Raw genomic sequence first — 13,035 nt, 5'->3', positions numbered from 1 at the left:
ACTTTCTTATAACAAAAGTTTTTATCTATGTACGAGGCCACACCACCTCCCATCTTATTCTTTCTGTTTGTGCATACCAAGTCATAGCCATCAAGGTCAAAATCCATTCCCCTTACATTATTCATCCAAGTTTCAGAAATAGCAATTATATTAAAAGAATGTGTAAGACTACTAAGATAATGTTTTATACTCTGAAAATTTGCGTATAAACTTCTGCTATTAAAGTGAATTAATGATAATTTGTTTTCAGTCTTAACATTGCTGTTAAACTGCTCATCCATGTAATACTTGCAGTTATTTTCAGAGTTCTTAAAAAAGTTTTTTCAGGGTCAAAGTCATCGTCCGATTCATGATAATGTTGTTCAGTGTCTCAAATTGTGTTCAGTTCCAGATCCAGTCCCTCAAAAACTATTAACCTCTGTAGCAAATCACTTGCCTCATTCCGTACGTGGGTCATACTTGTTGTTGGTTCCTGCTAATTGTTGTTTCCAACGCTCATCTGTCCTTGCGGATATCAATACACCTGCATGTTTCTTCATACAGCTGAGGGTCCAGCGACCCCTTCATACTCTCCTTGTCTCAGCATACTGGTCCTCAGCGTGCTGGTCATAGGTCCTGGATTCTGGTTCTGAGGACAGGTCACTAGTCGGTCATACCGCAGGAACGCGATGTCTCCCCTCGCCCCGGCCTCCCTTAACATCGGCATCAATTCCCTTCTTCTCTTCCTCACAGACTCGGTGTAATCTTCATTTATATAAATATTAGATCCTTTAAGCTTCTTTGTGTGAAATATTGAAGTATTTGGGTTGCTATATAGCTAAAGCACTAACATAGTTTGGAAATTGTTACTTTAATAAGACACTGCATTATGAGACAAAAGTATAACCTTCACATAGTTGTAGTGTGTGTGAATTCACTTCATTATAAGATGCACTTGTAAGGAGTTGTGCTTAGCACAGCCCTGTTCCAAGGGAGTCATCAAGGAAATTAAATGATCACACAGGTAGAATATCCAGTTGTCTGCAACACTCCACTATTTTTCATTAAATGCACTTAAAAGGATAAGTTTTAATAATATAATCTTCACAATCTCACAGAATGCTCATTAAATCATTGTGTGTGTGCTTTTCTTATCACAAGAATGTAACTTTGGTTTCAGGGAGGTACAGCTGTGTATTATGAGAAAGTATGGAAGCAAAACGGCCTCATAAAGATTTGAATCTATATCAGCATCTGAATAATAGGTTTTGAAATAATAAACTTTGAATTCTATATTCTGAATGAATGCACTCTGAATTCTGCCAGGAATCACCATGACATCCTCTGTACCAAAGAATACTAGTGTCTTGAGGTCACAGCTCATGTTATACGTTGACCCTTTTTTATCTTTAACAGTTCTCCAGGCCTGAAGAAGTCTGGCCCACTTGACTCCAAAATCCTGCTCGGTCGGACTCACTCCTCTTGGGGTGGAGGTGGGCTCGGCAGTGGGGCTCACCTCCGTGGTCACCACCCTGGCCACCCATTCATCCAGGACCCGGCCATGCCACCCCTGCCCCCGCCCAACACCCTGGCACAGCTAGAAGAGGCCTGCCGCAGACTAGAAGAGGTCTCCAAGCCGCCAAAACAGAGGTAGGCAAAATCGGTCATCATTAGGACACACATTACACGTTAAACTATAATAATCAGTCACACATTACCTGTCTACCTATTTTCTACTTCTGCTTCAGCACATCAGAATACATTGTAAATGATGCTCAGTGGTTTGTCCTCATACTGGTGTTTGTACTTACTAGTCACTGATATCTGTGATATTGACAGACATTCAACAGCAGCCGGCAGCCTCCAGAGAGACAGGAGTTATCCAGCAGCTGCCTTCCCCATTGCAGGTAGCCCTCTGACCAGCCCTGGACTCCAGGCAGACGAGTATGACTCTCTTCATTTATGTCTCTTTTCATTTGAATTTATACCACAGATCTGTCTTTGTTTCAAAGCTCATTTTTTAAAACGTATTTCTCAGTTTCTTTCAGTCTTTCTAGCTTCTCAGCTTACATTCCTCAGACACTTTTTTTGCACATTTCCTCCCTCTCCAAGCTTGTGTTTTCCCTCTTTTCCTCCCAGCTTTTCTTGTTCGTCCCTTCAAAGAGAGATGTTATGAGTCAGCATAGCTATGTCTTTGAACTCCTCTTCTCTCACTGTTTAGTCATTTAAGATTAAACATGCCTTAATTTGGAATCCTAACTACCCACACTCACCACTGGAACCCAACAAAGATGTGATAAGTAGCCTCTAGTAACTCAGCCACCTTCATACATTTGTTGTTGAAAGGACAACGGCTGCCACCTGTCTGTTTGCATCTCTAATTAATAACACTCCAAAAACTCTTTGTCTACATACAGCTGTCTTACTTCTTTTCCTATGAGTGCAGCTGTTTAAAGCCATCTTTTATTTTGCATTTTCAGGTCTAAGGAGCTTGTGGTCACCTACTTCTTCTGTGGTGAGGAGATTCCTTATCGCAGCATGATGAAGACCCACTGCCTCACCCTCGGACACTTCAAGGAGCAGCTTAGCAAGAAAGGCAACTACCGGTAAATATGATCCACTGATAACAGCGCACCAATACAGATCGAGATAGATATTTGCAGGCAGTCGGTTCTGTCGCAGGGTTAGTTACCTGCATGTTTACGTGTGCATTTGTTATTGTACTTGTATATATGCTGGTCTGTTGAGGGGGAGTGTGAGATACTGGAGCCCAGTAGTTGAAAAGAAACAGGGTCGATCCATTGTATTCAGAGCTTATGGGGAGAGAGAGGGTAGAGGAGGGTGTTCTGGAGCAAACTTTTCTCTCACATCTGGTACTGATTTCCATGGTAAGGCAGCCTTAATAAATATGGCTTTGAAGCCTGAGCCATTTTATTTTGTGCACAAACACCATTGCGAGGCCGACAAATTCCTCCTCCACACTATTGCATCAGCCATTAAAATCAAAGGGTGCAAGTGCTTTCTTCTGTTAATGACTGATAGCAGTTACCATGAGAAAAACGCCTCCTGTCAATGTCAGATGAGGAGATGTTCGTAAACAATGTATGGTCTTGATAGATGATTTAAAATATGATGGTCAGTTTGTTTAAATCAGGAAGCCCACTGTCCAGGAAGTCTAGGCTCGCTTTGTCGAGTAACTGTTCCAGTACTGCGTAGGTTGTATGCTGCTGAAAAGACATGAAGTCCATGACATCAGCATTAGGTTACAGCTGCATCTGCTTGTTAGGCAAGAAAGAGAAGAAGGTCTGCAAACAAGTCATTGCACCCCTGCTATCCTATAAGTCTTCAGTGAGCAAAAGAGAACAGGGAGGTGGGGATGAACTGTTTGGCTTCAATGGCAGTAGAATGTGTGGAGTTGGTTAATTTGGACATGGCAGCGGTACAGCTGAGAACAGTATGCCGCAGCCCAGCCAGATGATATTGGTGCCAGATGTTGCAAAAGAGAAAAATCCTGCCACATGAACCATGTTCCAGGACTCCTGTCTCCCTTGCTGAAACAAAGTGATGACTTTGAAGTATTTGTGAGTGAAAATGTAGCAGTTAAAAAACTATCTAGCCAATTAAATTAAGAAGGTTAATGCATTCATTTGTTTTTTACTAATGGAAGATGAAAAGGCTAAATCCCGTCCAACAAAATTCAGGCATCAGAGGAAAAGTCTCCTGAAGCTGAAATGCTATATCGTTAAACAATAGTCATCGCCTCATCACAGTGCTGCACACGCAAATAGAAAGTCTCACAGCTGTGGTAACACAGCCTCTTCCTTCAGCTGTGTAATTACAATCAACGTGGAAAATAAAACTCTGTGTATATGTTTTTGTACGCCGTTCCTTCCATGTTATTTGAATGACTGTAAGCTGAGCAACTGCTCGTAAAACAGTTTTCCCCCTTTTTTTCTTCTTTTTTTGTATTGTGAATGCAGGCACAACGTGGGCAAAATGAGGCATTTTTCCATTACAAAGCTTATCATTAAATCCCCTCCTGCTGATCTTTTGCTGGGTTTAAAGTAGAGAGGAGAAATCATTAGGAGCTCCAGGAGACTTCATAGTCACTGGGACCAAGCTAACCCTGGGAGTTATCTCTGCTTGAGAGAGGAAGAAGAGTGGGCTTGCTAGGTGACCCGTGACCTCCAGGGGGCTGTCTGAGCAGTTGCCACCTCCCCCTCCCAGGGTAAAGCCCCTCAGGCTCGGCCTGTATCCAACCTATCTCACCCACTCAGGGAAGGCCTCTACTCCACTCCCCCCCGCTTTCTCCTCATTCTGCTCCCCCCTTTTTCCTCTGTTCTCCGCTGGTGACGGAAAAGCTGCCAAAGTGTGTGTCTGTGTCTGTGATGACAAGTGCATGTGAAAGTGCAATTATGCTTCACGCACTGGCCATGGCGCGCGCCTGTTGTGACGTCAGCACAGAGCCAGAACTGTTTATACTCACGTTTGACTCGCTGCAATCTTCTCCTTAACGATAGGTGTCGCTGCTGAGAAAAACACAATCTACACCGCTGGAATAGCAGTACAAGAAGAAATCCACAGAAAATAAGCTAGCCGGCAGATATCGAACCTACAGAACAGCCGAATGAAGCTGAATGAATGATTGTGTGGAAGACTAGTTAGCTTTCTAGCTAGACAGCACACCACACTATAGATGTTTGTATAGGGTTGTACTGAATGTTGCCCCCAGCGCGTCCATTTCCTGTTTGGTGCGCACAGAGTTAAAAAAATTGAGACGTGCGGGACCTGGTGAAAAGACACAATGCACACTGTGTACCAGCATTTGTCGCATCATTTTTGATGCACCACTGGGCACACGGGTGTTAGAGAGAAACATAAGTGTGTGTGTGTGTTTATGTGAAAGCAGCAGTGTGTGCTCTTGCAGTCACAGGCAGACTCTCAGGCACCTGAAATGTCAACCTGTGTGACAGAAAGGTCCGTCATTTGACAGTGAGCCCAGTTAGAATCCACGGAGACACAGAGAGGGCGGGATGCACTGTTGGGGGGATGCTTAAGACAACCTCTAATTAAACCTTCAACTTTAATAAGACTGTGCAGGACAGATAGGCATCTGTAGAATGGCCAGCAATCAAGATGAACAAGTAGATGAGGAGACAAGCACACGTGGGTGAACACACACAAACTGCCTGTTTCTAGCACCTTGAATTATCACAGGGAATGTTTAAACGGAGGGTTCAGTTCTGTTTGTGCAGCGGTGTGATGTGGAGTCAGGCTCTGCCTTTGAAGTGTGCAGGGATGCCATTGAAGGCTATGACTAAGTTGTTTTGAGCAGGATCCATTTCTGGCTCTCAGAGTGTGTGTCTTTGATTTGGACTAAAGAGAGTTGTGCGCGAGCGTGTATATGGAAGTAGTTGTGTAGGTGCCTCAAAGCGGTTTAAAACATGATGAAATGGATCAGATGTACACCTGCTGCCACTCTGTCAGGTTGTGTTTGAGTTCAATTTTTGTTTTTTCTTCTACACCTACACTCAACATTTTGTAATCACAGACCTCTCTCTTTGTTTCTCTGCCTCAGGTACTACTTCAAGAAGGCCAGTGATGAGTTTGAGTGTGGTGCCGTGTTTGAGGAGGTGTGGGAGGATGCCACTGTGTTGCCCATGTATGAGGGCAAGGTCCTGGGCAAGGTGGAGAGGATGGACTAAAAGCCACTTTGCTGCCAACCAACCAACGCCCTTTCCTGCCCAACCAAAAGCTAAACTGACCCTAAAAAAACTTGAGCAAACGACTCTATAATTAACAAAACCATTCAGGATTCCTTTTTGGTTTTGTTTTTTTTTTTGTTTTTTTTCTATTTCTTAATATTAAGCTAAACAGAGTTAATATATCCAGCACAGAGGATGATTGAAGGAAGATGAGCCAATGAAGTATGCCGAATCCAGAGGAGGTGCCGCCCCTCCCTGACTTTCTCAACCAATCAGCCTTAGCTACACAAGGGAATGAGACAAAAAGACTTTAAAAGACCAAGATAGGATGATCGTGATGATTGGAGGCCTGCGGGGGTGGGTGTGGAGACCTCGTTTCTTCCTGAATATAACCACTGAAGATGTAGATGACTGTTTTGTTGTGATGTGATGAGAGACTGATGGTGAGTCCACACCGGCCTCCCGACCGAGGGCAACCAACTGGCAGTGCCACCAACCTGCTCTTAAACTGGCAGTCCAACATCGTTACAAAACATCCGTACGTGTGCATATACATACATGCATATTATGTATATATACATGTATTATACAGTATATATAGATTCTCTTTGTCTTGAGTTGAGAGTTTTTATTAAATATTTATTGAAACAGACAACCCACTCCTTTGCCCGTTCTCCCTTCCCAAGTTTCATTAAACCTGTGTCCCTCCTCCTCCCTATGTCCAGCCCATGGGCAAGCTGCTTTGAAAGTTGGGAGAATATTGTGGTGATATTATTTAGTGTTTGTTTTTGTTTATTACTTTACACAAAGGATGTGACACTAGCCTAGCACCTCCCATAGCCTTGTTGACTTGTCGACCCAAACTAACACACTTAGCGGTGTGGATTTGTCCGAGGCGCACTCCACTCCCTCCACTATGCTAATAGGTGATCCCAGTCTTATATGCTGCTGGTAGTTTGTAACGTTGAGTTTGTCACACTAGGGTTTCCTTTTCCTCATTCTCTCCCCCTCCCTCTCTTTTCTCTTTCTCTCAGTCCGGCGACAGAGCTCAATCTTTTTTTGCTGTGCCTTTGTTTATAAACCAGGCATTGCATGGGGGGGATGAAAACAGTTGCAGACACACACAGAGAAGACCTGGAGCACAAGTCGTACCATCTAATAATGGTAGTGTTTACAGCCCACACACCAAAATAACTTGCGCTAACAAGAACCGGTTTGGATAACTGAGAACGACTTCTCAAGAAAGTTAGCATGTCAAAAAACACAAAAAATAGAAAAAAGCGAGCGTTGAAGAATCATGGCTGCAATATCCTCTGAATGTTGTTACAGTAACATCGTATATAGCAGAGCTCCTGTATACATTGTAATTATGCATTCTTAAGTGTGGATACTGACACGTGATGCACACATAGACTACACACACATAAATAATACACACATAGAAACACACACGCTGGTGTTTTATGAATACAGCACCTGTGCCTACATGGACGCCATACCATGTGCTACCCTGTTTCAGGGTTTTAATATATATCCCTTGGTTTTCAGAAGGGTTTTATGTTGAAAAGATATTTTTATGCTTTTAATAATATCCTGTAATCATGTTCCTTTTTTGTTTTTACACCATGGCCGCTTTTGTTTTGTTCCATTCTATCTAAACTGTAAATTATACATTATATAAAGAGTTTCATTTAAAGATTTACATGGACCTATAATTATTGTAATTATTGAGAGATGTAGCCTTTATTAAAGTTTTATATTTTTCAAATGAACGCCTTTGTGCCTGGAATTGCTTCTTTCATGTCGTATTGCCTGCACCTTTCGTGTTGTCAGTGATATGCTGTGTTTTCACAGGAAACATCCCAGCACTAGTTGTGCAAATCTGGAAAAGTAAAAATCATGGATTGAACGCAGAGTATTATTTAGTCGATCATGTCCTTAACATCAAACCTCATGCTGGCCTGCTGGTTTACGATGCTACCATTTAATTGGAATATACATTTGAGCATTAGGGCATGACATAGCCCTTCATGCTGGACACAAAGACTTTCAAAAATGATCTCAATAATATCAGACTTTGGTCCTTGTAACATTCCCGTTTAAGGACTAATGTAAAATGTAATGCTATTTACTCATTGAATAGATTATAAAATATACCACATAGTGGAAATGACACTCTACACCATGCTATAGTGAAATGATGCATACAAGTACGCATGTATGGAAGCTATTGTTAAATACTCGCAATAACTCACGGGGGTGACTGGTTCAATGGGTAGAGCAGTCGTCTCCCAACCAGGATTGGGAGTTCAAATCTCGGTGCCTGCAGTCCACATGTCGAAGTGTCCTTGGGCAAGACACTGAATCCCCAAGTTGCCCCAGATGGCTGCTGCAGTCCACATGTCGAAGTGTCCTTGGGCAAGACACTGAATCCCCAAGTTGCCCCAGATGGCTGCCTCGGTTCAGTAGCGGAAACAAATTCCTTGTGAGTAACATACTTGGCCAAATAAAGGTGATTATCCTACATTATCCTGATTATCCTAATTAATCTTGAAAGTTACCGGCCTTCTCTGTAACCTTTATGTCTGCATTAGAAAAGCAGAATAAAAAACCTTCTAGTTGTACTGTGATCACATCACAATGCAGACTGAAGGTGGGGAGACAACTCTTCACTTGAATCAAATCATTAATTACATTAATTCTCGTAGTCACTTCATACAGTCATTATTGTGAGGATTTTTAGCATGATCTATTGCTTCACAAATAACTGAAATCTAAATTCGGTAATGAGAGCTTTTAATTCACAGTGTAAACAGAAATCACTAAAAGCCTCTAACCTTCTGATGCTTCACAGTCCCTCAGTGGTTAAATCTGCAGGATCTATATTCAACACTTAAACGGGAGGCATTAAGCATGGAAACAGGGCTAATTGGTTCTATTAAAGAGCAATGAAGACCAGTGCTACTCTGACAGTCAGCACAAACATTAATGAAGCACCCTGCATCTCCTCTCAGAGGGCCTAACCATGTTTCCCTCAATTATCTGTTTTTTCTTTCAACACTGAGGGTTAAAGAATCATTTAATACCAGGAAATAATTCAATGGTAGGGAGCGCAATGCTCTCTGCTGCCTGCAAACTCACTCACTTGTACAAATTCAATTTGTTGAAATAAAAACAGACTTGCAACAGGCAAAAAGCAGAGGTAGCATGCAACAACAATGACGGCAGTCATTAAAATGATTTTCTCATTTCTTTCTCCTCTGTTACCTGTTCCTACCAGATGAGAAAGCTCCTATAGTCTATGAGAAAATGGAGGTTTTCTGTCTTTCTTAAACCACATATACACTTATGTTAAAAATAAGTTCCTTGACTTAACTGTTTGTATTTTTTGCACAATGAATGTCAGATTAATCTCCCAGAATCTTTTTTATCAAAGGCACAGAGCGAAACCTCAGCACATAACCAGTGCATTACATCCTCTCCAAACCTTAAAAAAGCAGTTTCCCTTTACAGTGAGGAGGGTTTAATCAGGCTGAACCAGGTAGTTTCTGTTGAACTGTCTGGAACGGGGCAGGTGTAACCCTCCACCCTTCTGGCCCCCCACCTTCTCTGCCTCTCCCCAGCTCTATTTTTACAGCCTCTTGGGGCTCTGGCTTTGAAGGGCAACCTATCCAGGAAAATTACTTGCATTTTTCCCCACCAAAGCGTTGACAGATAGACACTGACTGTCGCATTCCCTCTCCTGCACACACCCCAAACCCTAGCTTCGCTCAGCCTTTCAGTGGCATTCCAGTCCTAATAGGTGCTTTGTTGAAGTGCAATGCAGGTTACATACAGCTTCTGAAGTTCCTGCGTTCACGGGGACTTGACTTGCTTTTGATGCTTTTGACTCCTTAAACTTAAATTTTAATTTGAAGCCCACAATTCTTCACAGTCTTTTTATCAATGGAGAACATTTCTGTGGTGTGACTTTGATTTCACTGGCAGCACGCTTTTCTTTCCCACAGCCCCGTTTGCCCCGTATGTTGCATACACCTCCACTTTCATCCCTGTCTTTTCTCCAAACAGTGGCATTCATTTCTCCTTGCACTGTGGTAATTGGCATAGCATGGTTGGGTCTATTGTAAACATGGCTGTGTGTGACTGGTATAAAGAGGCACCAGTCACTCCCAAAGCTAAGCTAGTGTGCGAGGTAGGCTGGGGCTGCTGCCTATTGTGCTGCTGAAGACTTTGTAGATTTACAGCGGGCCCCTTTTAATCGCCTTCTCATACGCCGCCTGCCGACTCACTTTGCATATTTAATTACCAGGTAAAATCATTTTGTTGACAATCCATTTAATTGTTTGATTGTACAGTAACCGTAAAAAGTGAGCGAAGGGAAGAGGAAGGGATAAAGGGGGGTAGAAAGAGACAGAGAGAGAGAGCAGCAGGCAGCGGAGAAAGAAAGAGGTCTGTTGCCAGAATAGACATCAAAGCTGTGCCTTGATGTTGATGTTGAATGGGCATTAATGGTTTCTGAAGGCAAGAGATTGCACAGGAAAAAAAGAGAGAACAGAAAAAATAAACCCTCCTTTTTCTCTGACAATCCCACCAGAAATCTCAGGAAATGCATAAAACTGTGTAGCTCGGTGCCAGATAGGCGCGTGGAACAGAGAGAAGGAAAGTGTGAATGAAAAAAGCTAGTTGGATTGTTCACATTACTTTTCCCATAATGACAGAATGGCATCTAATGGAGAGGAGACGTGTCAAATGGACTGACTGGAGGCTGGCAGCGACTCTGAGGCTATTGCCATGTGAAATCTTTCGGTCAGTAGATCAGATGATTCAGATCGATGCCTGTTAATTCATAAGAAGTCAGACGAACCTCAAAGAACAATATATCCTCTGTACAAGTCTCATCCTCACAACTAAAATTGTGGTATGTGCTGATTTTGCAAAGGTGTAATCTTCTGAGGAAGAACTGTGCAGAGCTTAAACTTCTTTTGATCCAAATACTGGATGGATGGGAACTGAGGTTACACTGCATCCAAGTCATGTTTTATTAACACAGCTTCACAGTAATGGTACACCTAAACCTGCATTAATTGATTTTTATAGTCCACTTAGGAGCGGGATAACAAGCAGTTACCACAACACTGACATATCATTACATTATTAAGTCACTGCACTTGTTAGCAAATTGCTTATTCTTACCAAACATACTATACCTAACTTGTAGCCCTAGTCAGTTCCTGTCTTTTGCTGCCGCTGCTCAGCTATGTGTTTCTTCTTTCTGCTACACTTGAGGACAGCAGGTAACACATACCGGACACATGATGACAAGATGTCAGGGTCCAGTAGCCAAGGACTTCACATAGAAAGCAACAGGTGTGGGTGTTTTGACACCCATCATACGCTGTCAGCTACATTGCCTTGAGATGCGAACTGCTTGCGTCCCAAAGGAGATGATTACAAAGTAGGCTTCACCATGCACCGCTTATAATTGTTTGCTGCTGCTGATGCTTCAGGGGCAAAAAAGGAAAAGTAGCTCAGTTAAACATCAGCACTTCAAGTAACAAACAAAAAACACACGTGATCAAACACAGTCCTGCATCAAGTGCAGGTGTCTGTGGTACAGTATGTGCTCTCCTTTTAGTCCTACTCTGATCTTACTCCTGGGGAAACACTTCACTATCACCAGCTAACTTCGCCACTGATTTTATGTGCTGTTTGTTGCTGCGCAGGTAGCATACAGTCAGTTTATCTGAGGCGTTTCACTGTAAACAGCTGCCTCCTTCAGTCAAAACTAGCACTGATGAGGGTGGGGAGACTGAAACAAAACAGTAAAGTTGTGAACTACAAAACCAGAACACCGAGCTGAGAGATGATACAACACTCAGAGTTGAGATGAGCTTGTTGGTGGTAATGTCGTCAGAGCAACACCCTTTCACATTACACACTGTTCAAATGGGTTATGGGTTGTAGTAGAGTTAGAGAGTGCTTACACTACAAATAGTATAATATCTAATCCTGAACTGGATTTTGTATTCCTTTTTATTTGTAATTATTCATGAAATTACACTGAGATACAATTTTGGACTTAGAAATAACTTTTTGTCTAAGCATACCAAACAACACCAACCATGTCTCCTAATACATGTACCTATTATTATATGTTCTTAATATAGAAACATTTTACACCAGAGACTCAAAGAAACATTTATGTAACTGAAATGATCTGATAACATGCACATGAATGAGTTGATATCAGTATCCAAAACACACAAAGTGCAATATGAGAGTCCCTCCACAAGCTGGATTGATACTGTATATGATCCTGCATTTGCATTTTTGAAGCAAACCCCAGACACGGGATGCTGTCCCCTCTCCTGTCACCACACACCTCAGAGTTGTCTTGTGTTTCATGATGTGTGCGGTGGGGCTTGGCATTTGCGTGTGAACGGTCCAAACTAGGGGCTTTAACTGCAGCTTACCTCTGAAACTCATCCAAAACCACCTTGATCCTCTTTCGGCTGGCACTGCTTGAGATCTCTCTCTCTATCTATCTCTCCTCCAGTCTGGCTGTCTGTGGCTCTCACCCACTCTTTCTTGCTGTTGTGTTGTCAACTTCACTTATCTCTCCAGCTTCCCTGAACTATTTTGTTTCTCTGTCATTCTGCTGTGAGGGTGACGTGGATGTGGGTGTGAGGGTGTTGAGGGGGTATCTGCTATCTGGAGGGAATATCTAGATTCAACATAACCTTCACTAGCATGAATGCCTGTTGAGCAAATACATAACTTTTACTGACTTTATCCCCCAAAAATCTGGCAGTCACAAAGAAAAAAAAACATTAAAAACTGTTTTTTGGAACTCTAGAAAGCTGTAAAAAGAGTTAGTAAGTTCACCGCGATTTTATCACAACTACCCATAAGAACTCAAAGTAGAAAAGTAGCTTTCTGGCCTGCTTTGCATTTTTTTGAACAACTTTTGTTAAATTATTTTAGGATTTAGCATTCATCTGTCTCTTTTACTTTCTGTCTGCCTCTGCCAGTTATGTGTCAGCAGGGGATAGGCATTGTCTATTTTGTCTAACTACCCCCTGTTGGGGCTCAAACCACCCCCAAGGGAAGCCTGTGTTCTTTGGGTAAGATAGAACCTTGGGCTCAAACCACTGTCAACAAGGGGAACAATTTGGCTGGCAAGGGCCATATTTACAGATTGGTGAACCACAGCTCCATTTAGCAGTGTCCTTTCGTCAGTAAACACCGCAGGACGGCATCTTTCTCAGATCTCAAAAGGAGAAACAGAGAATTATGCCATGCAGCCTTAAGCTACTCTATGCCGACCACTGCCTGGACCGCCATTGTTTGG

The 13,035-nt window shown here is 42.4% G+C and overlaps 1 protein-coding gene across 1 annotated transcript in view; it reads left to right on the top strand.

Annotated features, from left to right (window-relative positions):
- LOC109957969 (axin-2) overlaps positions 1-7,386 on the top strand; it is a 19,769-nt gene extending 12,383 nt beyond the window's left edge. The window contains exons 7-10 of the mRNA XM_020596234.1: positions 1,396-1,629; positions 1,819-1,923; positions 2,460-2,585; positions 5,558-7,386. Coding sequence (XP_020451890.1) covers positions 1,396-1,629; positions 1,819-1,923; positions 2,460-2,585; positions 5,558-5,684 — 592 coding nt within the window. The 3' untranslated portion in view covers positions 5,685-7,386. The remainder of the gene's footprint in view (positions 1-1,395; positions 1,630-1,818; positions 1,924-2,459; positions 2,586-5,557) is intronic.
- The last annotated feature ends 5,649 nt before the right edge of the window (positions 7,387-13,035 follow it).

The sequence above is a fragment of the Monopterus albus genome, unplaced genomic scaffold, assembly GCF_001952655.1.
Source record: "Monopterus albus unplaced genomic scaffold, M_albus_1.0 scaffold29.1, whole genome shotgun sequence".
NCBI classification, from domain to species: domain Eukaryota; kingdom Metazoa; phylum Chordata; class Actinopteri; order Synbranchiformes; family Synbranchidae; genus Monopterus; species Monopterus albus.
The sequence above is the reverse complement of the archived record's forward strand: the minus strand, read 5'-3'. Positions and strand labels throughout refer to the sequence as shown.